General features: G+C 54.7%; 1 protein-coding gene across 5 annotated transcripts in view; it reads right to left on the bottom strand.

Moving 5' to 3' along the window:
• NFIC (nuclear factor I C) overlaps positions 1 to 27,494 on the bottom strand; it is a 66,491-nt gene that overhangs the window by 8,788 nt on the left and 30,209 nt on the right. For all 5 annotated transcript variants that reach the window (XM_030845492.2, XM_030845490.2, XM_030845488.2 and 2 more), the window contains exons 3-7: positions 14,971 to 15,042; positions 11,202 to 11,276; positions 10,282 to 10,405; positions 9,513 to 9,637; positions 2,093 to 2,218 (exon numbers count right to left, since the gene is read on the bottom strand). In XM_030845492.2, the coding sequence (XP_030701352.1) occupies positions 2,093 to 2,218; positions 9,513 to 9,637; positions 10,282 to 10,405; positions 11,202 to 11,276; positions 14,971 to 15,042 (522 nt within the window). The remainder of the gene's footprint in view (positions 1 to 2,092; positions 2,219 to 9,512; positions 9,638 to 10,281; positions 10,406 to 11,201; positions 11,277 to 14,970; positions 15,043 to 27,494) is intronic.

Below are 27,494 nucleotides of genomic sequence, written 5' to 3'. Positions count from 1 at the left end.
CTTTAATAATACGAATATGTGGCGGCCCAGTGGCATCTGCCACGACCAGGCCCTGCTGTCATTTACACGCCCGGATTCGATGAACCTACTGTGACCCCACAGAGTTCTAGCATCACCCCTTGGAGCACTTTTATTTATTTTTATTTTTTTAAATTTATTTATTTTTGGCTTGCAGGATCTTAGTTCCCCCACCAGGGATTGAACCTGAGCCCTCGGCAGTGAAACCGCTGAGTCCTAACCACTGGACCGCCAGGGAATTCCCATCACGTCTTTTTTTAAGACAGAGGATGGGGGCTTCCCTGGTGGCGCAGTGGTTGAGAATCTGCCTGCTAATGCAGGGGACACGGGTTCGAACCCTGGTCTGGGAGGATCCCACATGCCGCGGAGCAACTAAGCCCGTGAGCCACAACTACTGAGCCTGCGCGTCTGGAGCCTGTGCTCCACAATAAGAGAGGCCGCGACAGTGAGAGGCCCGCGCACTGCGATGAAGAGTGGCCCCCACTTGCCACAACTAGAGAAAGCCCTCGCACAGAAATGAAGACCCAACACAGCCCAAAATAAATAAGTTAATTAATTAATTAATTTTAAAAAAATCAGAGAGAACATTTCCCGGCTGTGGTCAGAGGAAGTCCTGACTACTGAATAAAAATTAAAAAAAAAAAGACAGAGGATGACCATGGCTCTCAGAGGGAATGTCCTCTGCCCCAGCCACAGAGCAAGCAGGTGGCAGACCCAGGGTTCGAGCCCAGTCTGACTGGCCACACCCTGACCCGGGGCTTGGTTAACTCTTTCCATAAATGGCTGGTGGGTCAATATATTTTTTTAATTGAGATATTATTTGCACACTATAAAGTCCATGCTTCTAAAGTGTACAATTCACTGTTTTTTTTTAGCACATTCACAGAGCTGTATGACCATCACTACAATCTCTTTTAGAACATTCTCATCCCCCTGAAAGGAAACCCCGTCCCCATTAGCACCACGCCCAGCCCCTGACAACCAGGAAGCCACTCTCTGTCTGCGGATTTCCCATCAATGGAATCACACACTGTGGGTCCTTCTGTGTCTGGCTTCTCTCACTGAGCATTGTGGTCTCAAGGTCCATCCACGTTGTAGTGAGTGTCCGTGCTTCACCCCTTTTCATGGCTGAGTAATATTCCAGTGTGGTATTTGTTTTTTTTCTTTTTCTAAACAAGTCAGTGACTTTTAGTATATTCACTTCGTAATTCCAGAACCAGTTCACTGCCCCCAAAAGAAGCCCTGTGTCCACTAGTGGTCACTCCCCCTTCCTCTCTCTCTAGCCCCTGGCCAGACAGTAACTACTTTCGGCTTTCCAGGCCATAGGGTCTCTGATGCAGCTACTCAACTCTGCCGTCGTTGCCTGAAAGCCACCACAGATGACATGTAAACAGATGGGTGTGGCCCTCCGCCAATAAAACTTTATTTACAAGAACAGTGGCAATTGGGGGGGCCTGCTTGGCTGGCTCCTAGTCTAAACTGTTGTGCTATTTTGATGTTTGCCTCTGCCCTGTATGTGTGTTTGCCCTTGTATGGAACTAAATCATCATTATCACAACCAAGGGGCAACAGGTGACATTCAAGCTCTTATTCAACTCATTCTGATTTAATTCATTCGGTCCTATGGACAGCCCTGGGAGGGGGACGTTTATGAGCCCAGTGGACGGGTGACGGGCTCAGCTCACACCCCACGCTGTGAGCGTGGTACTTCCTGTCTGTGTGGCTGAGAGCTCCCGTACCCCTGTGTGGCCTGTGTGTGTCCTTCTGGGTGTCTGCCTCCTGTTGCGGCCATTCTGCCCCCGGGTCCGTCGGTGGGCCGCTTGAGTATGACACATGGGGAGCAGGTTGAGGGGTGAGTCCCGGGCTGCACCTCCATGTACAGAAGGGGAAACTGAGGCCCCAAAAGAGTCAGGCCCAGGTGCTCTCTACCATGGCAGCTGCAGGCTTTCCTGCCCGGGTGGGAGGCTACAGCAATAGGACTCGTGGTCAGATGGCCGGTGGGACTTCCCCGGCCATAAGTGGCCTGGTTAGAGGGCTCAGCCGCCCCTCCCCGCCCGGGGCCCGCAGTGCTCACCACTGTGCACGGCGATGACGGGCCGGTGGTGCTGGGTGAAGCTGGAGAGGCGGGGCGAGTCCTGGGGAGACGGACTGTTGAAAGGGGACTTGTCCATCTCTGTTTTCTTCACCGGGGATGAGATGCCTGCGGGGAGGGCCAGAGGGTCAAGGGCCGGCAGGCAGGGTTATTCCACTCCCAGGACCCCTGCACCTCCCCGCAGAGCCCCTGCCCCCCCTTCTCCCAGCAACCCATGGACGAGGGGCTGGGAGCCCATTGTAAGGAGGGGCAAACCAAGGCTGAGAGCTGGGAAGGGGGCCGCCCAGGGTCACACGGCCCATGGGAGGAGGAGTCTGATGCCACACGGGCCCCTGGACGACAGAGTCCGGCCCCCACCTTCTCTCCTTCCAGACATAAGTCGGCTCAGGGCTGCCCCCTGCCCCCCAGGGACACCAGAGCCCTGGAGAAGGCCGCAGGGTGGGCAGAGGATTGGTCCAAAGCCCCAAAGCCCAAGTGGCTCTGTACTTGTGCCCCCCCACCAATCCTTACCCGGGGGACAGAACCTTCCCTGTAGGGTCATCGTGAGTATTAAATGCAATACAACATGTAAAGCCGTTAGATCAGGGCCTGGCACACACCCACGCACTGGAATTACTTGCTGCCATTCCTCTGCAGACGGGGGTCTCACTATCTACCCCGGTGGCCCTGGGGAACCCAGAAGGTCTCCAGCTCGGCCTCAATGAATAAAAGGTGTAAAATGGGCACATCCAGCCTCCGTGGAGGCCGTGGCACAGAATGGATGCTGGCTAAGGAGGAGCCTTGTCACGACATGGAAGACGGACCCCAGAGATGCGGGGCACACGTCCGCCCTGAAGAACCACGAATGCCCCCCGCCTGCCTCCCTGCATCCCACCCCCAACTCCCACCCCCCTCTGCAGAGGCTTTTTCTAGTGACAGCAAAGGATGACGACGTGTCTGAAAAAAAGGCAGAGTCCTTGGCCTGGCCCCTTCTCTGGAATTGGGCTCTGGGGTAAGTGGGGATCTGGAGACAGACATGTTTAGGAATTGTTTTAAAATCCATTTTACAGTGAAACGCACCCAATGAGGCCCACAGTGGATTCACACATGGTGAGGGTTGTTTTTTTTTTTAAATAGTTTTTATTGGAGTCTAGTTGATTGACAATGCTGTGTTAGCTTCAGGTGCACAGCAAAGTGAATCAGTTATACACATACATATATCCCCTCTTTTTAAGATTCCTTTCCCACATAGGTCACCACAGAGTACTAAGCGGAGTTCCCTGTGCTACACACGGCAGGTCCCTATCAGCCAGGTTTTTTTTTTTTTTTTGCGGTACGCGGGCCTCTCACTGCCGTGGCCTCTCCCGTGGCGGAGCACAGGCTCCGGACGCGCAGGCTCAGCGGCCATGGCTCACGGGCCCAGCCGCTCCGCGGCATGTGGGATCTTCCCGGACCGGGGCACGAACCCGCGTCCCCTGCATCGGCAGACAGACTCTCAACCACCGTGCCACCAGGGAAGCCCTTAGCCAGGTATTTTATACAGAGTAGTGTGTATATGTCAATCGCAATCTCCCAATTTATCCCTCCCTCTCCCTTGCCCCCTGGCAACCATAGGATTCTTTCCTACATCTGAGACTCTACTTCTGTTTTGTAAATAAGTTCGTTTGTACCATTTTTTTTTTTTAGATGCCACACATAAGTGATATCATGTGATACTTGTCTTTCTCTGACTGACTTCACCCAGTATGACAGTCTCTAGGGACACACTGCCTGCCACCCCGCAGAAGGTGGCCCTCAGGCTGCACACATCAGGGCCGGGGTCATTCTCTGTGGGTCGTCCTCGGCGCCGTGGGGCGTGGTGCAGCCTCCCTGGCTCCACCCACGCGATGCCAGGAACACCCCCAGTTATGACAACCATAGATGTCCCCAGACATGGCTCAGTGTCCCCTGGGGCAGAGTCACCCCAGTTAGGACCCCTGCCCTCCTCCGAGGCCCGCTACCACTGTTTCTGGGGTCTCGGGTTGATGGTTCTGTGAGTGAGCATCTGCGTGGGTCCCCAGGGCTGTCCCACCAGAGATGCTGCTGCATTCCCCCCCCCACTGTGGCATTTCCATGTGGGGTGCTTTCATTCTCTGCGATGGCACGGCCAGGGGTGAGCCAGCTCTGGGAACCAGCCCCCCGATGGGCACTCAGGCCACCATCTGCTTTTGCTGTTACAGACGCTGCTGCCCTGGTTGGCTCTGGGTGCGCATCAGTGTGTGAGCGGGGCGGGGGAGCGTGTCCTGGGATGCAGTTGGCGGCCCAGAGGGACCTGGCGGCCGAGCGGGGCCTTGGGTGCAGGCCCGGGCTTTCCCAGGGACGGGAGGAGCTGGTGGCATCCAGGGCAGCCGGCAGGGAGGAGGCTGGCCCTGCTGTGTGTGCGTGCATGCGTGCGTGCATGCACGCGTGCGTGCGTGTGTGTGTGTGTGTGTGTGTGTGTGTGTGTGTTTGTGTTGGGCTCCCGGCTGGCTCAGGGCTGCAGGGGGAATGAGGTTACGGCTGTCAGACGCTCACTTAGGATTTCCTAGAACAGCCTGTCCTGGATGGAAATAGCCCGGCGTGGACCCTGCCCCCAGCTGCACCTCCGTAGGCCCTTCTAGAGCTTCCTGAGATGGGGTCTTTGGGAGCCAGGGTCCAGGAGGGGGGCGGGGGGCCCCCGGCGCTGCAAGAAAGAGTCACTCTCCTGCCTGCGTTCCTGCATCTGAACAAACATGCTGGGAACGGCCCCACATGAGCAACCGAAGTTGGTTAACACAGTGCCCATGCATGCCCCATCAAAGCACGCGTCTCTCCATTTAACAGGCGTGCCCTTGACCTCCCCGATCCGAGTGGCCATCTTTCTGATTAACATACATATCTCCACGTAAGCATCAGGCACCCCTACGTCCCCCGTCGAAGACACAAACCTTAACGGACGCACGTGCCTGTACGTGCCCACCCCCAAGTATCTTTCCACTTGCCTGTCACACGTGCCTGTCTGTTCCCCGTTTAAGCACATACGCTTCATCTAACAGGTGGGCCTGTACATCCCCCATCTGAGCACCCACCCGTCTGCTTGACAAACTAGCCTGTCCCCCTGCAGTGCCAGCTCCCCTGGGGGGCCCACTGCAGGCAACCACTGGGTCTCCAGGGCCCGGAACACAGGGTGGGCAGAGAGTGTGCGGAGTGTACAGGTGGGTGGACGGAGCGCAGTTCTGCTGGGATTGGCCACCACTCACCGGGCACTTAACACGTGGGATGGCCTCGCCCACTACCCCCAGCACTGCTGACACCGGTCATCCTCAGCGGGCCCATCCTGGGCGCTGTGGGGTGTGGAACAGCGTCCCTGGTCCCACCCACTGGATGCCAGGAGCCCCCCAGTCATGATGGCCGGAGACGTCCCAGACACCGCCCAGTGTCTTCTGGGGGCAGAACTGACCCTCTGGGAGGTCCTGGGGAGCCAAGAAGTGGTGGAGCTGGGATTCAAAGGCAACTCTGTAACTCCTCAGGCCGCGCTCTGCCACCCCCTCCTGCTCTCCAAGTTCAGAAAGAGATGGGGGGAGAGGAGAGAGGTTGGAGTTCCCTGCTTCACTCCATATAATAACTGCCTGTGGGAGGCCCATGTCCCCTGGGGGAGGGCCACAGAAGCAGCAAGAGCAAAGCACTCTGGGACCCCCTTTCTGCCCCGCTTGGCTGGGTAATCAGGGAAGGCCTTGGGAGGATGTGGCCAGGAGGATAAAGGGCACTCCTGGTGCTCCTGGCCCGGGCACGGAAGGGGCAAAGGGCTGGAAGCTGGTGTATGGGGTCTGAGAGATGTGGCTGCAGGGGTCTTGCCTGGGCGGGGCTGGCAAGATTTCCCCCAGGCCTCTGCCCCTCCAGGGCACCGGAGTGAGAAGGCTAGGGCTGGGGGGTTAGCTGGGCGCTGCCCATGGTGGCCACAGCGGAGGAAGGGAGAGAGTACTCTAATCAGCTTAACCCCCTTAATGAACAGCTAATTGGGGACTGTCTAAACAGGAAGCCGGAGGAAACCAGGAAGAGGAGAAAAAGGAGGAGAAGGATGGGCAGGAAGGGGAAGAAGAGGGAGGGAGAAGAGAGGGAGGAAAAGATAGAATTCACATCTCCCTACGAGCCTGTGAGCACCCGGAAGGCAGGGGCAGGCACACACTAGAGGTTTGTACTGAGACTCCCACAGGAGGGAGTGAGTCTGCCATCACCTGAGGCAACCAATGGGAGCTATAGGAGGACTGACCCCCTCTGGTATTCCCTTCCAGCTCTGTGATTTCCCCATCACACACCAGAAGCTGGTACAGGCTTCCTCTTTGTCCTCCCCCATCATGGCCACTTTATTCTCAGTGTAGGAAGGTTGGATCAAGCCCCAGTGACTCTCTCTAGCATTTCCTTCCTTTTAAAATTTTGTTTTTCTTTTTTGAGCATCCTGAATTGAATGCTGGGTTCTTTATTTCCAGCCTTTCTCTTTTTCCAATTAAAGCTATAATTTTTCCTCTCAGGGCTGCTGTGGCTACACCAGCACAGGCTGTCTTTCAGCTCCAAGTAGTATTGATTTTATATGTAGACAACCTCTTCAATCACAGTGTTAGTGAGAAGTGCTTTTGAGTTCCCAATCAGTAAATGATAGGGCAGAGGTTAACTGTCTCCCAATATCTGTTTTATCCTTCTTCCTTAGTAACAGAACCCTTGATGTGAGATGGGAACATAATTGACCCAAATAAGATTACATTTCCCAGCATCCTTTGCAGCAGAGTATGGCCTTAGAACTAACTCAGGGGCCCAGAGATAAGCAGAAGGGGTAAGTGCATCTTCTGAAAATTATTCTTAAAGTGAGAGGACATGCCCAGACTTGACCCTTCTTTCCTGCTGGCTGGAAAGCAGACATGATGGCTGGAGCTCCAGCAGTTATCTTGGACCATGAGGTAGGAATGAAAACCACATTCAGTGGCACATAAGGCAGGAGACTGAGTCCCTCACATCACACTTGCCCAGGGCGGCTGATGGCTGGACATTTATTTGTGAGAGAAATGCACTTCCTTTTGTATTTTCTGTTATCTACAATCAGACTTAAAGCTTACTGAATACAGGTCTTTATAGAGACAAACTTTAGAAAGATAGGGAACCCACAGAGACAGAACCGTAGAGACACTCTGACCCATAAATTAAAGCCCAGGGCTTCCCTGGTGGCGCAGTGGTTGGGAGTCCGCCTGCCGATGCAGGGGACATGGGTTCGTGCCCCGGTCCGGGAGGATCCCGCATGCCGCGGAGCGGCTGGGCCCGTGAGCCACGGCCGCTGAGCCTGCACGTCTGCAGCCTGTGCTCCGCAACGGGAGAGGCCACGACAGTGTGAGGCCCGCGTACCGCAAAAAAAAAAAAAAAAAAAAGTTAAAGCCTAATAAATAGAGAGGTCCTCCCAGCATTAGATACCTGGGAACCCACAATGAGGAAGAGGGAGGAGGCTTGGGACCTCAAATGTCACAACCAGCTGTGTTAGAGACCGATTCCAAGAGATGGAAATTTTATAAAGACATGAACACCAAAGAAACTCTCCTGTTTCCTGGTCACTTATGTGCCAGGTGGTTGCTTAAGTCACATTCTATCGTGTCCTCCTTCCAACTCTCCAAAAGAATGATGGTTTTCATCACTCCCACTTTGAAGATGAGGCAACCGAGGCTCAGAGATGTTAAGTCACCTGCCCAAGGTTACACAGCCCACACACCACACAGCCAAAGACAGAGCCGGGATTTGAACCCTGGTCTCTCTGATGCCTGAACCTGCCCTCTTTCTCTCTCTCTCTCTCTCTCTTTCTTTCTTTTATTGAAGAAGAGTTGATTTACAATAATTCAGGTATACAGCAAAATGTTTCAGTTCCATATATATAAGTATATATATATGTGTGTGTGTACATATATATATATATATATATATATATATATATAAAAATCAGATTCTTTTCTGTTATAGTGAACCTGCCCTCTTAATTGTAATGTTATGTTGCTTTTCAAGAATCCTATAGGTATGGCACTTTGTATAGACAGATCTTTATAAGAAATCAGACTCTACAGGGAAGAGGGAAAGAGGAGGAGGGGGAGAGAAGAAAACAAATCCTAAGGTATACTGGGTACCTATTATGTGCCAGGCCTGTTTTAGGGACATCAAATGCATTAATTCACTTAATCCCTACAATAAACCTATGGGGTGGGTACTGCAGGTATTAACACCCCCATTTTACAGATGAAGAAGCCGAGGCGCAGAGAGGTGGGGTCACCAGGAAGCTGCAAGGGCTGGGGGACTCGAGTGTCCACGTTCATAACCACTAGGCTATACGGTGGGGTGAACCCTTGTTAAGGGATAAGGGACCGGGTAGAGACATGCTTCTAAAGCTGGGGGGCACAGACCCCGCTGAGAATCTGAGGAATGCCAGGGGCATCCTCCCCACAGGCTCCTCTGCAAACCATTTCCTTTAAGTGAAACGCTGGCCCACTGAAGAGCAGAATCTTAAGGTGAAAGGGATTTTTTTTTTTTTTGTGGCCGCGCGGCGCGTCTTGCGTGATCTTAGTTCCCCTACCAGGGATTGAATCCGGGCCACAGCAGTGGTGAAAGCACCGAGTCCTAACCACTGGACCACCAGGGACTTCCCAGAAAGGGATTCTTTAGATGAGAACCTTGTGATGGAGATGTAAACTCCAAAGAAGGGAAATCTTTGGAGAATGCCCTTAGGGAGACGGTAAGTAAACAAAGAATCAGGAGGAGCCAGCACTCAACAGAAAAAAGCTTCTACGGAACTGCTGACCCTACAGAACAGGAGCCCCATGAAACAGACACTCTGGAGAGGACCCTATGAAGACAGAAGAGCAACAAGAAAATCTACCAGGAAAAGGATGCTATAAGAAAAGAGGCGGGGCTCCTATGGAACTGGACTCACAGAGAGCAAGATCCCATGGAGATGGGAATCTTGCAAAAAAAAAAAAAAAAAAAAAAAAGGACTACAGGGAGGACCCCAGTGGAAAGGTAACCCACGTATCAGGACGCTGTAGTTGAGCGTCTACGGCAGACCCGAGGATGAAGCACCCTGTTGATCAGAATCGCTACTGAGTCAATTCTGTATAGCAGGAACCCCACAGAGATGGGCCGTTAACAGGCGGAGGGCAGGAAAGTCGGGCAAGGGATAATCTCCATCCTCCCCGGCCAGAGAGGAACCGAAGAGCTCCGGGAACGCGAACCCGGACTTTACTTGCAACCGCGCGCAGCCTGCGAGACTACAATTCCCAGGAGGCCCCGCGGCTCCAGGCCGACTCTCCGCCCCGGGGTGCCCGCGCAGTGCCTGCCGGAACACGTAGTCACTGTCGCGGTAACCCAGACCGGAAGGTCGGTCAGCCCCCGTCGCCAGCCCCACCTCCTTCCATGTCCTCCGTCCAGTTGCGGCTGCTACTCGTGGGAGAGCTGGGCGAGGTGTAGTAATCGCCGCCGGGGCTCGTGTCCACGTCTTCCTCCATCGAGCCCGATTTGTGCCGCTTGCTCCTAAGGGGCGAGGAAAGAAGCCAGCAGACCGGTTACCACGGAGACGGGCCCGGCGGGCTTTGCTACTTCCGGCTCTTAGGGGGCAGGGCGAGGAGGGTGCTATCGCGAGACGTCACGCGAGTCGCGGACTTTCGGCTGCTTCTCAGATGACATCCGCTTTAACCTGCCCATCACTTGGGTGGGACACCTGGGGCCAGGGGCAGGGAGGGACTCAGCAAAGGGCCAAGCTAGCAAGCTAGCAGAGTGGAGACTAAAGCCCTGAAAGCCTGGCTGATCGCTTGACCTACTGTAATCCTCAGAACAACCTGGTAGGATTATGGTCCCACTTAGCAGGTGAGGAAACCGAGGCAAACAGAATGTGACCGGCTCACGATCACACAGCATATCTCAGCATATCTCAGCAAGAAGCGATGTCTGTGTTCTCATGGAGTCGCAGGGGCTAGGCCTGTAGGACTCGAGGCTGTGGGAGCCCAGCGTGGGATGTCAGGGCTGGGGAAAGAGTCACTTGGGGGCTGGGTTTTGAAAGATGAATAAGAGTTTCCCAGGTAGAACGTGAAAACAGGGAGAGGAATGAACCAGCTGGGGCCAGATGGAGGTGGGGGGGGGGGCGTGAGGTGCCCAGAGGTGGGGCCCCGGGGACATACCCGCTGGAGGATGTGCTGGGTAGCGTTCTTCTCATGCCGGTGCTGGCTGGATTTAGGTCATATGCCAGGTGTCCCTGCAGCTCCCCCAGGGAGAAGTTGGGTCCTGTTCCAGTCACCACAGGTGCTGTGGAGGGCGACAGAGAGGAGGATGAGGGAGGAACAAGGTCCAGGGCTGCACTTTGCCCTGGAGGGGTGGGGAGAGCCATCTTGGGGCTGGCAGAACGAAAAGGAACCGCTTCCCAGATTGGCCTGATTCCTAATTTGGCTGAAACTGGCCTTATACGATGGGTCAGAAGAACAAGGCCGTTGAGAGAGGCCAAGGTCACACTGTGAGGCAGAAGCATAGACAAAGCTGGAGGCCAAGCTTCCCAGAACTCTCAGAGGCCAGGCTCTGCTGATCTGGATGGGGAGGGCAAGGGTTAAGGTTAAGGCAGGATAGTGCCCAGAGGTCCCTGGGGTAGGATTCAAATGGGGGTGTCTGGGGATGGGGGTAGGTCCCCAGCAGGTCCATAGGTAAGGCAAGAGGACAAGAGGTGAAATAGGTTGCGGGGGGGGGGCCTCTGGGGTCTCCTGGGGGGGGGTGAGGGAGGTCCCAGGAATGGGGGATACTGGGGCAGAAGGTTCTTTAGCCCTTCCACCCAGCATCTGGAGTCTTCTCTGGGGAAGAGCATGTCACCCTGACCTTAGACTCTGGGAAAGGCCTGGATACCTTCCTAGAGACTTAGGCTTGGTGACAAGGGTGGCTGGAGAGGATGTGGGGGACGGGGGCAGGGTGATGGGCTACTTCCTCCTCCTTCCCCGAGTCCCTTTCCCTCTTAGAGCCCCCATCCCGAAGCCACTTCTCCTTTCCAACAGTCCTCCCCTGTGTGAGCCCACCCCCCCACCTCGGGTCCCAGCACAGGGTGGGCGGGGACACTTACTCCGGGACACTTGGATGAGCTCAGTGACGCTGAACACACCGGAGGTGACGAAGCTCTCCTGGAAGTCGGTGGTGTCTGGAAAAGAGAGGAAGGATGGGGGTCAGCAGGCGGCCAGCTGAGCTGGGTCTGTTCCCCCCCTTGACACCTCCAGGCTGCCCAGACTCCGGGGGCTGGACCCAGCCTGGCCAGTCACCCTGTCTACCCCCCTCCCCAACCACCACAGCCCTGCAGCAGGAGGATGGCCAGCTCAGCCCCTCCAAGCCTACGGGGACTCCTCTGCCCTAACACAGCTGGAGCGGATCTCCTTTCCTGAGTCTCTGCTCAGTCCTTCTCACGGCAGCCTCAGCCAGCCTCCCCTTCTCCAGCCTGGGCTTCACACCGCCTCCCAGCCCTCCTCGGGAGCCCCCGTGCTATGGCAGGCTGCGCACACAAGTGGAGGCCAGACCTGGGTTCACATCTCAGCTGCCCAATCGGCGTGTGATCTTGGATAAGTCACTTTACCTCCCTGAGCTTTGATGCTCCCTGATCTCAAAAGTGGGGACCATACACCCTGTCATCTCGGGTGGTTGTGAGCTATGAATGCTACTACCTAGGAGGGACCAGGTTGCTTCCTTTGCCTCACTCATCACCCCATGCAATGCTGCAGTCTCTTAGCCTTCTGCGTCCAGGCTGTGAGCTCTGTGGTGTCCCCAGTGCCCGGACCAGAGCCTGGCAAACGGCAGGGGCTCAGAACCATGGGGTGAATGGAGGGTCCACAGGCAGCAGTTAAATCCCCAGTGTGCCCAGACCCATTCCCGCCTAATGTCAAAGGAAGAGGGACCCTCCTCTCTTGGCTGGGGTTGTTTAGACCCACTTCATGGATTTGGAAACTGAGGCTGGCCTCGAGAGGGCGGGAGCACTGGCCCACCCAAGACAGCTGGGAGCAGGCCTGTCACACCCGGAGACCCTCACAGGCAGGACCCATTACCAGGCACCTCCAGTGTCCGCCCCGAGCTGGGCACTGGGGACACAGTGGGGAACAAGACGTACAGGAGCAGCTGCCCTCTTGGACTCACAGCCCAGGGTGGGCGAAGGACGCCACATAAAAGCAGGAAGTCAAAAACACTTGGACATGAATGTTCACAGCAGCATGATTTACAGTAGCTGAAATTGGAGACAACCCAAATGTCCATCAACCATGATGGATACACAAAATGTGGTCCCTCCACACACGGGAACGTCACTCAGCCGTGAAAAGAGGTGAAGCCCTGACACTCGCTACAATGTGGATGGACCCTGAGAACACGAGGGAAGTGAGAGAAGCCAGACACAGAAGGATACACTGTGTAATTCCATTGATGGGAAACGTCCAGAACAGGCAAATCCACTGAGAGAGTGGGTTCCCGGTCACTCGGGGAGGGGGAGTGACTAATGGAGATGGGGTTGCTTTGTGGGTTGATGAGAATGTTCTGGAACTAGACAGAGGTGATGGGTGCACAGCTCTGTGAATGTACTTAATGTCACTGAACGGTACATTTTAATAGGGTTAAAATTCTACACTTTATGTGTGTTGTACCGCAATTTAAAAAGAAAGTTATTAAAGACGATTCAGTTAAATGTGAGATGTGTCAGGCAGTGGTGAGGCAGTCAAGGTCGGGAGAGCCTGCTGGGGAGGGGACCTATTTTACACGAAGGGCTCAGAGAAGGCTTCCCTGGGAGGGTGACATTCAACCAAGATCTCAAGGTAGGGGTGGATAAGGCGAACACGTGGGTGAAAATCTGGGTAGTGCCCAGACAGCACCTGGCACAGGGAAACTGCCTGGTGAGAACTGGCTGCCCCGACGAGGATGATACTAAACTTGACGTTTGCCACCTCCCTGTGGGTTACGATGTTCCTGGCAGCGGGAGTGGCTTGTGCAAAGGGCCTGGGGGTGGGATGCACTTGGCAAATCGGAGGCCAACAGGGCTGGAGTTGAAGGAGCCAGAGAGAGTGGTCAGAGTGGAGGTGGGACCCACAGAACGGCAGCTCTCGGCTTTGGGGGAGGGGGTGGGAGCAGTTCTTGTCCAGGCCCCCAGGGGGCAGCAGTGGCCGCAGGGAGCTCACAGCGGTGGCCAGCTCCTCAGCTGTCTGCCACCCAAGCCCCCTGCTTATGAGCTTTGTGTCCACCATTCATTGAGCAATTACTACCTGCCCAGGCCCACGATGGGAGGCTCAGGACCACAACATCCCGAGGAGGACAGGGCGGTGGCTCCCAGTGTCCAGGGGGAAGTGGCCGTGGCCACTTCCTGCTGACCCAGCTGGCCGACTGCTTTCAGCACGCCCCTCCGCCCCACCCCCACCGGGGTTTCCTGTTTGTGCAGTGCTCGCCCAGCTCCATCTCCAGGGGACTCCCTGGCGGGCGGGGAGGAAGTGATTTCCTCTACCAGACGCTGGAGCTCCCCACGGGACCAGGCCAAGCGCCATGGCCCCCGCCGCCTGCCTTGAACATCTGGCTTGGAGGGAGGCGCCTGGGGATCACAGGAGGTCAAGGAGGACTCGGGTCACAGATGGCCAGTGAGGTGTGGCCTGGGGGCCTGTGAAACTCCTGGAACCATCCAGCCTCCCTGTGCATGCCTGTGACGGACCTTCCAACGGGGATGCCCTCACCCACTGGCTGTTTCTTCCTTTCTCCCTTTTCATCTCTCCTCCTTCCTTGCCCCTAATATACAATCCCTCTGGTTTCTCTTTTTCCCTCTGCTTCATCCTTCCTTCTCTCCTTTTTTGCTTTCTAGAAATGGTTTTTGAGCACCTAGTGTGTACCAGGTCCTGTTCTAGGTACTGAGGACACAGCAGTGATCAAAACAAACACCTCTGCCCTTGAGGAGGTGATGTTCCACTAGGTGAGAAGCAAACACATTTGCAATCACTAAGCAACTAAGCAAATACATACGCGATCACTAACTTCCTCGAAAGGAAATAAAACAGAGGGCTGAGATTGAGAGTGACTGAGGCTGCTTGAGCTGAGGGGCTCAGGGAAGATCTTTCTGAGAGGGAGGCATTTGAGCTGAGACCTGGGGGATCTGGAGCAAGAGAAAGTAGTTAGCTGTCCAGATCGCAGGCACAGCACGTGCAGAGGCTCTGGGGCAGGTGGTGCCTGGTGTGCTGGAGGAACAGCGAGGAGGCTTGTGTGTCTGGAACAGAGTGAGCGAGGCGGGGAGAGGGAGGAGGGGAGGAGAGGAAGGCAGGAGGACTTGGGCTTTTACCCCCGGGAGGTGGGACCCTGGAGGGCTGTGGGCAGAGGATGGGCGGGGCCTGACTCAGGTGCTCACGGGTACCCTCTGACCACTTCAGGAGGACAGACTGTGGGAGGGAGTAGTCAGGGAGCCAGAGTAGAAGCAGGGACTCTGAAGCTTCCAAATCCTCTCTGTCCTTCTGGCTCTGCTCCCACACCCGCAACACAGAACTGAGTTGTCCTACTCATCCACTCAATGTCCCATGAGACTGCAGGGCCCACCAGGGCCTCTCCCATGGGGGGAGCACCTCAGAGCCCAGACGCCGGAGCTCAGGGTCGGGGGTTCCAACCCCGGCTCCCTGGATGCCCCTGGGAAGGCCCATATTCGTCTCCAGACCTCAGTCCCTGCCCCTGCAAAATGGGACAACTGCAGCACCTACTCCACAGCATGGCTGGGAGGAGTGACTCAGGTGCTCACGCAGGACCACACAGAACCCACAGGGGGCGCTCCGGAAACGATTCCTAAAGAAAAGATGGGGATGGGCCCGTGCCCTCCACCCCGCCACCTCCAGACTCACCCAGTGTGATGGGCTTGCTGTCCTCCTGGTCGGAGCCCATCCCCGCCCGGGGACTGCCACTTTGCTCTGCATCTGCAAAGACAGGGAGGGGGAGTTGTGACATCGCAGGGACCCCCACTCAGGAGGGGAGGAGACATCAGCCCAGTGCTAGGCTGGGCCGGCGCCGTGGTCTGGAGCATGGCACGGCCCCCTCCCTGGCTGCTGCCCCAGGGGGTCATGGACGTCGGAGGTCACTAAGCGCCAGCCTGCCTGTGTCCTGAACCATGGCGAGAACCCGAGTGGAGGGGCTGGCTCAGTCGTGGGGAAGTGCTCGCTGAGCCTCAGTTTCCTCATCTGTCAAGTGAGGATAACTCATTTAATCCTGCCTCTGCCATATGAGGTGGGAACTCTCACGCCCATTTCACAGACGGGAAAACAGAGGGCCAGAGAGGTGAGTCCCTGGTCCCTCGGGCCCCCTCCCCACCGCCTCTGCCTTCCGAGTCCTGGGGGCCCAGCCTGTGGTCTTGGGTTGCCACTCAGGATCCCCGGAGAGGGGGCCGAGGGCCATATTTCTGCAGCTGTGACATTTCCGGCCCCACCCGCCGGGCTTGGGGGCTCCCTCCCACCCCGGCGCCCGCCCCTCCGTCTTATCTAAAAATAATCAGGCTCCTTGGCAGCCGGGTGAAGCAGACAGACGCTGAGCTCAGCGTTATTGGCTCCGGAGGCCTAGATGGAGGGCGAGTAGAGCCAGGCCCCTCTGCAGCCCTCACACCCTCCACCCCAGACTGCGGGGGAGAGGAAATGGACAAGCCCAGCCAGACAGGACCCCTAGCCCCCCTCCCCCATTTGTCTCTCAGGTCAAGGACAAAGGTGGCGGGAATCACCATCAAATGCCAGAGAAAGAGAATCAGGCCCCTCCCACCTGCCACACTCCAAGGCCCAGAGCTAATTGCTGTGTGACCTTAGGCAAATCGCTTAACCTCCCTGAGCCTCAGAGTTTTCTCTTCAAATGTGCGAAAGCATCTCACAGGCCTGGCTGGGTTGCCAGGAGGTGGCAAGGAGCTGATACGTATGAAGCGCTTAGGGCATACTGAGCTCTAGATCCATGGTGACATCCACCCCGTTATTGTTATTACTGTTATTTTTAAGTCCCTAAGATGACCACAGATGTTTTTTCTTGTTCTCATTTCATACTTTCCCTTAAATCATGAAGAGAGCCGCAAATCTGGCATTGTTAGTGTACCCATTTTGTAGGCAAGGAAAAGGGAGGGTTAGAATGACGAAAAAGTGCCCCGCCCCACACCCCTTGCTGTTGTTTTTTTACACAGTAGTGTATCATTTTATTTTATTTTTTGTCCGCACCGCTTGCGGGATCTTAGTTCCCTGACCAGGGATCGAACCCGTGTCCGCTGCGGTGGAAGGGCAGAGTCTTAACTTCTGGGCCGCCAGGGAATTCCCCTGCCCCTTGTTGTTTTAATTCGGTAGCTAGTGCTTACATCCCGACATCCAGCAGGCGCTTGCGTGAGCTGCCTGGATTCTGCGATGAGACGCGCGCGTTCCCATCCCAGCTCTGGGAACCTCCAAGGACACGTGGTCCCGGGGGCGGGGGTCACTTCCCCTGCTGGGGCCTCAGTGCACCCAGGGTTGCTTTGGGGATAATAATAACGATGACACTTCGCACAACAGTCACTGGGCCCTCGCCGTCTGCCTGGCATCGCGCTTTTGCCTTTGCACACGCTGTGCGCTGAGCACCTACTTGCGGGCAAGACTCAGAGATGCTGTAAACAGCACAGGAGCGGCCCCACCTGCCTCAGTTTCCCCATCCACGATAGGAGCGGATGCAGGCAGCCCTCCTTGGCTGGGCTGAGCAGCCCCTGCGTGGCCGACTAGGCTGGGCAGGCTGGGCAGTGGTGAGAGGGCTGTGCCCGGCTCGGCCCCGTGCCCTGTGGCCACTCCCGGGCTCGGGCAGCCAGCGGCCCCTTGGAGCCGGCCCGTCCTGCTTGGATGGCCGCATGGCTGGGCACGGGTGGCCACTGGGTTGGGAAGGGCCCAGCCCGGGCAGCCAGCTGTCGGGCTCCAGGCCTTGGGCACAGACCCTCTTCCGGAACCAGCACCCACACGCACTCAGCGGGCAACAGTGCCCGGCTGGCACTCAGGGGCCTACCCGAGAAGGGGGATGTTTCTTGAGCGCCGCCTGTGTGCTTATGCTTTGGAACCAGGCAGCCCAGGCTGTGGGCCTCAGACGCCACCCCTCATCTCTCTGTGCCTCACTCCCCGCATCTGTGAAATGGGCACAATGACAGAATCTCCCTCAGAGGCTGTTCGGGAGGGAAAAGGTGATAATGAATGCAATCAAGGGCCTCCAACAGTGGCTGACATGCAGTAAGCACTTCACCAACTGGAAGGAGGGTTTTATTACTATTATTGCTATCTCCTTGCTGTTTCTGTCTTGGGTGCTATTACTTTGTACCTTGAAAGCCATGGCCCTAGGCTATGGCTGGCTCTAGTCTGGAGCCCTTATTCACTGCTCTTGACCTCAGCCCAGCCATATCACCTGTTTGAGACTCAGTTTCCTCATCTGTAAAATGGGACTATAATAAAACTCACTTCCCAGGGTTTGTTGGGTCTCCAGGTCAGTAAATAACAAGTGTAAAAGGGTTGGTGCCACGTTGACATTCAATACAGGGTAGGTCTGGGCAGCAATCGTAAATGAATGTGTTTTTAATTTTGGTTTCTAATTGATCATTGCTAGCATTTACAAATGCGATTGGTTTGGGGGTGTTAATCTTGTATTCTGCAACCTTGCTGAACTCACATATTAGTTCTAAGAGTCTTTTTCTTTTTCTGGTAGATTCCTTGGGATTTTCTATGAAAACCGTCATGTCGCTTGCAAATAGGGCAAGTTGTATTTCTTTCTTCCTAATCTGTATGCCTCTGATTTCTGTTTCTTGGTTTTTCTCACTGACTAGGACTTCCAGAACCCTGTCGACTGGAAGTGGTGAGAGCAGGTGTCCTCATCCTGCTTCTGATCTTAGGGGGAACCCATTCGGTCTCTCACCACTAAGAATAATGTTAGCTGTGGTTTCTGCAGATCCCTTTATTGGGCTGAAGAAGCTCTCTCTCTTTTTTCTCCTATACTCCTGGTAGTTCTTTTTAAATTTAAATAAGTGTAGTCTCTAAATAATATGATGCTGTAATTATAGGCCATCTCATTAAAAATTGTTTTAATTTGATTTTTAGATTGTGTTGAAATATACACAACATAAACGTTACCATTGAACCATTTCTAAGTGTACAGTTTAGTGGCGTTGAGTACATTCATAGTATCTTGTGACCATCCCCACCATCATCTCCAGAACTTTCTCATCTTCCCAAACTGAAACTCTGTCCCCATGAAACGCTGACTCCCCACCCCTCCCCCAGCCCCTGGCCCCCATCATCTACTTCCTGTCTCTGTGGATGTGACTCCTCTGGGGACCCCCTGTGAGTGGAATCACACACTGTGTGTCCTTCTGTGTCTGGCTTCTCTCACTGAGCATCGTGTCCTCAAGGTTCATCCACGTTGTAGCAGGTGTCAGAATCTCCTTCCTTTTTATTGTGTCATCTTACTGGCCATGCCGCAGGCCATGTGGGATCTTAGTTCCCTGACCAGGGACTGAACCCCACCCCCTGCAGTGGGAGCACAGAGTCTTAATGCTGGACCGCCAGGGAAGTCCCTGCCATCTTATCTTTAATCATCTCTAAAACCGTGAACTATTTCTCACCCACCTGCTGACCACCTGCCTGTCATTTGGCTCCTGGAAACCCTGTCTTCTGGAGCTGTCCAGTACGGGAGCCCCGAGTCACATGCAACTTGAAATTTAAATTGGCTAAATTGAAATTAAAGTTTCAGGACTTCAGCCGCACCAGTTACCTTTCAATACTCGACAGGCACACGTGGCTGGTGGCGACCGAACTGGACGGCACCGAATACGCCCACCATCACCACACAAAGTTCTATCGGGCTGAGCTGCTCTGGATTTTTCCGTGAAAAATCAAGGGAAAAAAAACAAAGAAGACACCGATAATTCTTCCTCCTCCCATCTAGAGGCCCGGTCCTAAAATGGACCTTCCTTCGGTCTGAACAGATGGACCCAGAGTGTATAATGCTAAAGGCCAGCTAATGTCCAATGCCCCAAGATGCCCCAGGCCCCAAATGGGCAGCTTTCATTTGCTGAGTTTTTACTGTGTTAGGAGCTCCGCAGCGCCATCTGATTAAATGTACCCAACGGATGAGGTTGGTGAACTGAGGACCGGCTCAGGGAGTCTATGTCCCAAAGCTGATGTCAATTCAAAGACACCGTCCGCCTAGCGCAGAGGTTCCTAACTGGGGTGATCCTGCACCCCAAGGCGATGTCTGGGGGTATCTGTGTTTGTCACGACTGGGGGGCTCCTGGCCTTGAGGGGGCGGGGACAGGGAGGCTGGTCTGGGATAGCCCCCCAGAGTCATCCGGCCCCCAGTGTCAGCAGTGCCGAGGCGGAGGGACTCTGTTCCAGATCCATCCGTTCTCAGTAGGGGCAAAAAATTGGTTCTTGGGGCGATGGAGGGGGCTAAACACTTTTGCTCTTTTTATTTATAAAACATAGATAAATAGATATAGATACAGTATATAAATAGATATATAATATACCTGTGCTATTAAAATTTCATGAGGTGAAGTGATTAGGGAAAAAAAACTGTCTAAAAGGGCTCCTCAGGGGGAGGCAATAATGAAAGAAAAGGGTCTTGTACAATTTTAAAGGGCTGTCAAAAGAGAAAGAAGAGTATGCAACAGAAACTGCAGGTGACCTACCAGGTCTAAGGCATTCACTTCCCTGAAAGTCTGCCAACCTCTGCTGTGTGTCCTTGTGCAAGTACTTTTGACATCTCTGAGCCTCCATTTCCTCATCCATAAATTAGAGCTGAACTGCACTACCGTTCACTTCTCTCCTTTGATCACTTGGCAAACTGACTGCTGAGCACCTCCAGGGTGCCATGTGTCTAACACACGGCAGCAACCAAGATGGACACAACTCCCTGCCTTCGCGGCACTGACATCCTAATGGTGGAGTGACAGGCAATGAAGAAGTAAGCAAATAAGCCAGGAGTACAATTCCAGGCTGTGCCAGGTGCAAGGGAGGCCATCCAACCCAGAGATGTGACTGGCAGCCCCTGGTGAGTGAGCGGCTGTGACTGGAGCTCCTGGGAGGGTCGTCAAGGTCACACCGTGTGAACTGGTACATTCCAATAGTTAATACGTGGTGATTCACTCCTTTGACTATGTTGAGCCACAAGTTTCCCCTCCACTGACTCATCTAATCTTCGAAACTCCCCCAAGAGGGATATGCGATTATCATCCCCATTTTCCAGATGGGGAAACTGAGGCACAGAGAGAGGCAGGCGACATATGCAAACTCAGGCAGCACCAGGTGGCACCGATGGGCCTGGGATCAACCCCCAGACACCCCAAGGCCTCACAGTCAGGTCCTGTGCTTTTGACTAGGAGGTGTCCAGTGGGCCCTTGGAGGGGGCTCAGTTGGTCCTGCCCCAACTCCAGGACTCCTTTCTTATCGGTGGTTTGGAGTGACCCACTGTGTTTGGACGCTGTTGTCTGACCAGTCAGATAAAGGCCCCAGCTGGGGGTCCCCTGCTGCTCTGCTTTTGCCAAAGGTCCCTTCTGTCACTAATTGTGGTGCTGGGGACAGCTGGGGGCAGATAAATTGTTTGCATAGCTCTGTTCCACTTAGGCTGAAAAGCACCCCATGGAAGCAGAGCCCCCAGATCCTACTGTCCATGGGAGCAGAGGCCCCAGACCCTGACGCACAGGCCAGGGAAATTTCAGAGCACCTCCACCTCACTGAGGTGGGCGCTGAGGTGTAGAGTGAGAAGATATGGGATGATGATGACGATAATAATAATAACAATAACAACAATAATAATGGTAACTGCTAAGCACAGACGGCTTACAGAACACCAGATGTCAGGCTACGTATTTAACAGTTTTGTCTAACACCCTCCAGCAATCCTCGATCGCGGCTGACAACCATGGGTTACCCAGAGAGGGTAAGTGAGTTACCCAAGGCCATACAGCAAGGAAAGCTGATGGGCCGACCAGGCTTCATCTGCTCCTCTCAAAAGTATATCCAAGAAAACCATAATTCGAAAAGATACATGCACCCCAGTGTTCACTGCAACACTATTCAGTAGCCAGGACATGGAAGCAACCTAAATGCCCATCAGTGGAGGAATGGATAAAGAAGATGTGGTACATATATACAATGGAATATCACTCAGCCGTAAAAAAAGAATGAAATGATGCCATTTGTAGCAACATGGATGGAGATTATCATACTAAGTGAAGTGAGCCAAAGACAAATATCATACGCTATCACTCACATGTGGAATCTAATTTAAAAAATGATATAAATGAACTTATTTACAAAACAGAAACAGACTCAAAGATCTCAAGGACGAACTTATGGCTACCAAAGGGGAAATGTGGTGGGGAGGGATAAATCAGGAGGTTGGGATTAACATACACATACTACTATGTATAAAATAGATAACCAACAAGGACCTACTGTATAGCACAGGAAACTGTACTCAATATTCTGTAATAACCTATATATGGGTAAAGAATCTGAAAAAGAATGAATATATGTATATGTATAACTGAATCACTTTGCTGTACACCTGAAACTAATGCAACACTGTAAATCAACTATACTCCAATAAGATTTATTTTTAAAAAGGGGGGGGAATATTCTTGAATGTCTTATTGAATTTTATATCATGTCGATCACGGGCTTTAAAACGTTTGCCTGTTAATGAGTTCTTTCCTGACCTGGTCGCTGTCCCCCAGATCCCCCACGGCCCATCCCTGAATACGTGGCTTTCTGCAGCCCTGCTTAGATCAGGCGTTCATTCCCGACCGCACGAGGAAAACACGAACAGGCCAGAGCAGGACCACGGAACCAAAATGCACGTTCTCCGCTGCCGGGCAGGGGGTTTTCTATGGGTGTGCCTTGGGGGTGTCTGCCGACTCCACCCGAGCATGGGGTTCACGGTCAAAAAGCAGAAGCATCGCTGCAGGTTTCTCAGGGCAGCTGTTGGACTCTTCAAAGTCTTTCAAATGCATTGGGGTCATGAGGAAGAGGCTCCAGGTTCCAAACTCGTATGACCTTGGGGCATCTTTTAGAAGCTGGAGTCATACCCTGAAACCTGGGCTGAAGCCCCAGCCCTGGCACAACCCGGGGTGTGACCTGGGACTAGTCGGGCCTCTCTCCCCTCTGAGTCTTTTATACATAGTTGTATGTGTATGTTAATCCCAACCTCCTGATTTATCCCTCCCCACCACATTTCCCCTTTGGTAGCCGTAAGTTCGTTCTTGAGATCTTTGAGTCTGTTTCTGTTTTGTAAATAAGTTCATTGATATCATGTTTAAAATTAGATTCCACATGTGAGTGATAGCGTGTGATATTAGTCTTTGTCTGGCTCCCTTCACTTAGTACGATAATCTCCATCCATGTTGCTACAAATGGCATCATTTCATTCTTTTTTTATGGCTGAGTGATATTCCATTGTATATATGTACCACATCTTCTTTATCCATTCCTCCATTGATGGGCATTTAGGTTGCTTCCATGTCTGTAAAGTAGGCTTTCTCCATTGTTGCCTTACTTTATACGGGTGTGAGGTTGAAATCAGAGGAGCCCCGGGAGGGGAGGGGCCAATCACAAAGGGATAAATACTGTTTGGGTGACAGCATTTTTCCAAACTCAGAAGTTAAACGACCTTTGTCCCCCCTCTGCCCACAGCCCTCCAGGGCTCCCACTTCCCTGGGGGTAAAAGCCCAAGTCCTCCCCGTGGCCCACAGGGACCTACACGGCCTGCCCCGGCCCCTCCCTGCCCTCCCCTCCTCCCTCTCTCCCCCTCGCTCACTCCGCTCCAGCCACATGGGCCTCCTCGCTGTTCCTCCAAAACACCATGCCTGGTCCTGCCCCAGGACCTTTGCACATGTGGTTCCCTCTGCCCACAACACGGTTCCTTCTGTATCTATGTGCCTCACATTCTCCCCTCACGCCAGGACCTTCCTGAAAGGTCTTTTTTTCCGATACACACACAAGGCTCTCCAGCACGATGCATGAAGCAGAGCTAACCACACTCATGCTAGTATAAGTGAGACTGGCCCCGGACAGCGGCTGTGTTTCAAGTGACACCCTGGTTTGGCCTGGGACCAGTATTCTCGACTTCCCGGGTCCGCCGGGTGTTCACAGGCAGCCTGAACGTCACCACCGCCTGTGGCCTTTCCCTCAAACAAACACATGACCATACCGACAATAGAAATGTAAACTGGATCCCATTGACGGAGTGTACAAACTGTTCTTTCCTGTCCGTGGCCACGAGCCCAAATTTGGTCTGTCCCAGCCCATGACAAAGGCGCCGCCGTGGCCTCCGGTCCAGCCCTTCCCGGCCCAGAGCACCCGCCCCCTTTGCACCAGACAACTCCCTCCATCCTGGTTGCTGAGGCTCCCGCAGTTCCTAACTGGGAGATCCAGGCACCGCCCCGGCATTCATGTCCCAGATGTTTACCGACCACCTACCACTTGCCAGGCACTGGGGAAATGGCAGGGAGCCAAGGCGGGGGAGACAGACAGGAAACGAGCCGACAGAAGGAGCCCGAGATAATTTCGGTGGTTCTAAGTTCCACCGAGGCAATGAAACTGGGTGAGAGGACAGACAGTGGCTGGGGGTGGGGGAGGTGACTTTTGACGGAAAAGTCAGGAGAAACCTCTCTAAGGGCCTAGGGATGGGACGGAGCCAGCCACGGGGAGAGCTGAGGGCAGATGGCACAGCAAGTGCAAAGGCCCGGGGCAGGAACAAACATCGGATGTTTGGGGAACAGAGAGAGCACGTGGCCCCAGCACGTACACACAGCGGGGAGACATGAGACCACTCGGGGCCCCGCGGGCCGCGTGGGAAGCTTGGGTTTTAGTCTCAAGGGCGATGATCTATGCTACATTTTAAAACGTCTCTGGTGATGAGGGTGTGGAGAAATTGGAACCTTCGTGCACGGCTGATGGGAATGTAAAATGGTGCAGCCATAGCGGAAAATGGCTTGGCGGTCCCTCCAAAGTTAAACATAGAATCACCAACGTGACCCACGCCTACGTATACGCCCAAAAGAATTGAAAACAGATACTTGCCCACCATGTTCACAGCAGCATGATTCATAGTAGCCATAAGGCGGAAACACCCCAAATATCCAACAACAGGTGACGGATACACAAAGTGTGGTCCATCCCTATAGTGGAATATTACTCAGCCTTAAAAAGGCAGGAAATTCTGACACTCGCTACAGCATTGATGAACCTTGAGGACATGATGCTCAGTGAGATAAACCAGACGCAGAAGGACAAATACTGACTGATTCCACTCACAGGAGGTCCCTAGAGGACTCAAATCCATAGAGACAGGAAGTAGATGGTGGGGGCCAAGGCCTGGGGAGTGTTTAATGGGGACCGAGTTTCAGTTTGGGACGATGAGAAAGTTCTAGGGATGGACAGTGGGGATGGTTGCATGACAGTGTGAATGTACTTAATGCCACCGAGCTGTGCACTTACAAATGGTTAAGATGGTGAATTTTATATTATATATATTTTACTATAATAAAGTGTGCACGCGTGCGCGCGCGCGCACACACACACGCACACACACACGCACACACACACATATTAAAAAAGTCTGGCTGCTGAGTGAATTCTGGACTCTCAGAGGCTGGAAGTCCACAGGGAGGGGTGGGCAAACATCCCGGTGGGCCTAACAGCCTGGCCCAGGGTGATGGCCTGGGGTGTACAGAGGGGTCATATTTAATTTATCTTTGGGATTTACAAAGGACAGGACTTGCTGATACCATAATCGCACTTGTTTAAACCTGGCGGGATACGGGAGAGCCTAGGGTTCCCACTGGGGCCCAGCGGTGCGTCCGCTGGGCCCGCCTCGGCTGCCACAGTGAGCTCGCCCACAGGATTTCTCTTCCAACCTCAGCGGGCTTCCAAATGTAGCTGGCTCTGCCTTGCTGCCACGTCCGCCTCCCAACGCCAGCCAGCTAGAGAGAGACCCAAAGCCAGGCCCTGGAATTCCCAGCTCCCCAGTGTCACCAGCCATTTTTAAACATCGCCAGCTGAGGTTCAACTTTCTCTGTCCTGGAAGGCCATACCGTACACGCGACCCTGGCCTTCATCCTTCTCGCTCTTGCCATGAACCTTCCCTGCCCCTCTCGCTCTCAGGCAAACTCCAACCATCTCTCCAAGCCCGGTTCTAACGTCTCCTTCTCTGGAACACCCTCCCCTGGCCCCTTGTGCAAACCTTGTCCTAGCTCTCATCACACTGGACTGAGTCTGGGTCTTTAAACGTATGAAAGTCGCAAGTCCTCCCCAAGGCCCTGCACGACCTGCCCCGTCCCCTCCCTGCCCTCCCCTCCTCCCTCTCTCCCACTGACTCACTCTGTTCCAGCCACACGGGCCTCCTCACTGTTCCTCCAACATGCCAGGCAGAGTCCTGCCCCAGGGCCTTTGCACATGCTGTTCCCTGCCTGGAATGCCTTTCCTGCAAATGCCTGCCTGGTCTAGCTCCCTCTCTTGCCCAAGAGACCAAGGAAGGGGGGGGATTATGTGTCCACAGGACCTGGGCTTGACGCTCTGGAAATCTGGGTTTCACGTCCTCGTATCCCTTCTAAGAAGTGTGACAAGGATTTCCCGCGTATGTCCACCTACGTTACAACCTGTTTTGTGTCCTGAGTCTCTACCCCCATCCCATATGACTGTCTGTGCAAACCCAAGCGTAAGGGGAAACGATGATTCTTTCACTTAACACACGTATTGAGCACGAACTGTGTACCAGGCCCTGTCCTAGGATCCAGGGACACAGCAAGGAACAAAACAGACACAAAGTTCTGCCGCATGAGGTTCATCGTCAAGGCTTCCTCCCGGTCATCTTGAGGAGGGCCAGGAGTTGAGTCACAGCACGAAGGCTTCGGGCTAGACTGAACTTGGACTTCCCTGGTAGTGTAGCAGGAGGACCAGGACGGAAATTGCCCTGGGCTTCAAGCAATTCCAGTACAAACCCTGACTCTCCCTGGAGACGCCCCATCCTGCCCCTGCAGGCTCAAGACCGCAGGCTCCCAAGGCCAGCAATAACGAGAACTGGATGTCAGTCTCACCAATGCTGTGTGACCTCAGCAAAGCTACGTTCCTTCTCTGAGCCTCCACATCCTGGTACACAGTATCTAAAACCCCCAGGCGACACTCTTCCAGGGGCTGTTTGGACAAATCCAAGGGAAAAAAGCAAGATGCTTTCACGACCTTCATCCGCCCCCGGGGGAAATCTGGATAAGGCGTCAGGGCCGAGAGGCAGAAGGCCACGGCCGGGGTGACCTCCCGGACGCCGGCCCCCGCCCGGGCCTCCCCCGCCTTGTCCTTCCTGACCCGTCGCGTTCCTCGAGTCTGGACCACACTTTCCATCTCCCTCGGCCCTGCCGCCGGCCGCCTGGGCCCCAGCCAACCTGCTTCGGAATCACTTTCAAAGAAAAGTTTCTTTTTTCTTCCCACCCGGCCTGGCTCTCACCCCCGCCTGCTCCGCGGCCTGGCTGCGGGCCCTGCCGGGCACTGGTGGACACCTCGGGCCAGCGGGTCAGGGCAGCGGCCGTCCACCGCCCCCCGCCGGCCCCAGCGCAGGCCCGGGCGGTGAGCGCGCGGCCTTGGGCTGAACTCGGGGCGTCCGCGGGCTCCAGGGGGGCTTTGGCACAGGTGGTTTGGGGGCGTCCGGGCCGAAAAGCCGGCGGGGAGGCCCCCATAGGCCGCGGGGCCCACTCTGAGGCCTGCAGGCCGGGACTCGTCCCACCCCGGCCGCTCTTGGCGGCCACGCCACCGATGACATCAGCGCTCTGGCGGCCATTTTCTCAATGCTCCCTCCCGGCTTCCAGATGCTTCTCTGGCCTTGGCGGCCATTTTGTAGGCGCGGGAGGAGCGGGCTGGCGGGGCCTGGAGCCCAGGCTCCCCTCCCGGGGTGGGGTGGGGTGGGGGGGGCGGCCATGGTTGGGGGGGTGGGCTGGGGCGGCCTGCGCGGGTTAAAGGCACTTGTGCCAGGAGGGCGGCTGTCGTGCCAGGCGGGGGGAGGCGCCCGCCCGCTGCCACCCGAGCCCCGTGCTCCCCACCACCGCCGCCGCTCGGCACAAACCAGACTCCGGGTGGCACCAAGGATGTGAAAAACAAGGTTAAAAATACCCACACGCGCAACCTCGGCCCCCCCTCCCCCCTCCCGGTCCCCTCCAATGTCAAATGTGTCAGCGCCACCCGGGGAGGGGGGCAGACTTAAAATAACTCGCTGTTTACATTTGGAGCAGATTCTTGGCTTTGCCAGCAGCCAAGCCAAGGCCTCGGCCTGCCTCCCTGGCAGCCCGGCCGGGGGGGTGGGGCGGGTTGGGGGCTGGGAGCCGGGGAGCCACATGTGCCCACGGGCTAAGCGC

The sequence above is a fragment of the Globicephala melas genome, chromosome 3 (genome assembly GCF_963455315.2).
Source record: "Globicephala melas chromosome 3, mGloMel1.2, whole genome shotgun sequence".
Lineage (NCBI taxonomy): Eukaryota > Metazoa > Chordata > Mammalia > Artiodactyla > Delphinidae > Globicephala > Globicephala melas.
The sequence above is the reverse complement of the archived record's forward strand: the minus strand, read 5'-3'. Positions and strand labels throughout refer to the sequence as shown.